The sequence below is a fragment of the Aplysia californica genome, unplaced genomic scaffold (genome assembly GCF_000002075.1).
Source record: "Aplysia californica isolate F4 #8 unplaced genomic scaffold, AplCal3.0 scaffold00518, whole genome shotgun sequence".
Classification (NCBI taxonomy): Eukaryota; Metazoa; Mollusca; class Gastropoda; order Aplysiida; family Aplysiidae; genus Aplysia; species Aplysia californica.
Genome location: NW_004797788.1, coordinates 275,999 through 278,226, shown reverse-complemented (window position 1 = coordinate 278,226; position 2,228 = coordinate 275,999). Strand labels below are relative to the sequence as shown.

General features: G+C 34.7%; 2 protein-coding genes across 2 annotated transcripts in view; one reads left to right on the top strand and one right to left on the bottom strand.

Annotated features, from left to right (window-relative positions):
* LOC101849718 (zinc finger FYVE domain-containing protein 26) overlaps positions 1–2,228 on the bottom strand; it is a 61,446-nt gene that overhangs the window by 56,238 nt on the left and 2,980 nt on the right. Inside the window, exons 2-3 of the mRNA XM_035971834.1 lie at positions 1,475–1,565; positions 528–617 (exon numbers count right to left, since the gene is read on the bottom strand). Of these exons, the coding sequence (XP_035827727.1) occupies positions 528–617; positions 1,475–1,565 (181 nt within the window). The remainder of the gene's footprint in view (positions 1–527; positions 618–1,474; positions 1,566–2,228) is intronic.
* LOC101848992 (serine/threonine-protein kinase Nek2) overlaps positions 1,092–2,228 on the top strand; it is a 27,618-nt gene continuing 26,481 nt past the window's right edge. The window contains exon 1 of the mRNA XM_005106180.3: positions 1,092–1,208. The gene's annotated coding sequence lies outside the window, so the exon portion shown is untranslated. The remainder of the gene's footprint in view (positions 1,209–2,228) is intronic.

The window sequence follows — 2,228 nt, the reverse complement described above, 5'->3', positions numbered from 1 at the left end:
GGGGCAAAAATCCCCAAAAAGGTGTAAGATTATATTTGAACAGCCCCAAACCACGCACCTGCCCAACGTCAGCGAGAGTGCAAGGACCTGACACATGTGTCAGGGGACACACTGTTTTTGTACACCATGCAACCTCCATGCAGTTGGGATTTTTTTTTAAAATTTTTTTTTTTGTACGGTAGACATTCACATTTAACTTTTGAGTTTGATCTAACAAAACTCACTTTGGTTTCTTTGATTGCAATGAGCATACCAACAATGTATTCCAATAATTCCATGACATTTTAGCTATACAAGTCTTGCAACTTTTCTTGCAACTTTTCTTGATTTTTCTTGCAACTTTTTGCAACTTTTGCTATTTTCAAATGCAACTTTCTCTGAGGACAGTTATGCAGTTGCGAGCGCCGTAAAACACTTTACAAAAAAAAACAAAAAAAACCTACATTCCAAATTGAAACACTATGCTCAACTCATTATTTGAATTTATCATTCAAGAAAGCTTCTCAAACTAATGCATGTGGTTTTACCTGAATGACTTTGGTATCTGCATCTTTCAGCTGAGCTAAAGTCAAGCGGAAGTCAACGTCTTTGATTAATCTGTCTATGCCTGACTTGAGCTGGAAAGAATAAAAATTGCATAAAAAAGAATGCAAGTCTTCCCAAATAGCTCAGTACATAACTAAAGACAACCATCACCAAAAAAAAGAAAGGTTCCTAAACGAAGGTTAAAACAGTAGAATGGTAACAATTTCTATTGGCCTCCTCCTGAACTGTGAGAGAGTTAGAGAGCCAAAATATCAAGCTGGAATATATTTTTTTTATGTAGGCTATGAGATATGATTGTCCAGAACTACAACACCACAATTAAACTACAAATAAGAATTTTTTTAAAGTTGAATGAATGAAAAAGAGGAATATGCTCAGCCCTGGTCTTTATGTCCCCCCTCCACACACACACATTTAGTGAGCTAATGCTCTTTATTAGACAGACAGAAAGAAAGAAGAAAGAGAGAAAGAGAAGTAGGAACAGTGAGCAAAGTTCAGAATGTGTCTTGTCTCCTTCCTGTTCCACTTCTATTAACTTAAACTAAACCATTTGAACAGGATACCACAAATCATATAACATTAAAATATCACACAGCATTGATTTCACCAGTGGATACTAGAGGATACAAATGAAGTCACTTCATTCTTCTAAGTGAAATCAGGTATGATAGCATGAGTGTGCACCTCCCTTTTCACATTTTATACCTTCCACAGCCATTCATTACTATTACTTTCATTTAACAACAAAGAGCATTTGACTCAAAAGGAAGCTGGTTTGAGTATGAAGCTTGAAACTATGAACACTGGACTTTCCCACTAGGGTCATGATAAGTTTCCTTTTTTGTTCGGACACACCATACTACTTCTACTTCAGAAAATACAATTATAACACACAAAAAAAAAGAAGAAAAAAAATGTCTGAAATTACCTTTGGGTCCAATGATTCTGGGATCTTTTTCAGCTCAGATAAACACAGCCACGATAAGTGATGTGGTGTTGGAACTGTTATAGAACCCAAACTGTAGGAAGAAGAAAAGATGACTAAGATGGTGAATCTAAGTTAAAAACATGATGTCTTTGTACACTTCAGGAAGAGAAATGGTATAAAAATTTTAGAAAAAAAAAGCAAAAAAAAAAGCTAGTGTCATTATTATTACAACTCAGCCTTCATTTCAGCACTCACGTTCTTCCCATCGTTGTTTGCTGCACTTTTGATTTGGAAATCAAGTAATGTAAAGACTGATATATAAAAATAGTTTTCGACAGTCAACAGAAACATTATAACACATAATTTGCAAACACACGTATTAATTACAGTTTATAATGGCTACAAACTAATCAGAAAAAGTATCAAATGGATTGCCTACATAAAAAAGGTAACAAAAGTCAACAAATATCCTCCCTGAATTGCCAGAAAACTTTCAAAATAGAAATTCTAAAGGTGATAAACTGCAAAAAGGCAAGAAAACTTCAGCACCCATCAAAAACAGAATATTTAGGTGACCATCAAAAGAGCAATATGTGAAAACACAAAAAATGATATTATATTGTTATTGGACTGCTCTTCTGGTCCTACTCATTATCATCTCATGTAAAACCAGTCCTGGTCACAATGGTACCTCCAATTTGCAGCTTCAGGGAATTGAAATAGTCCAATATCCTACTAAAGAAAAACTTAACCA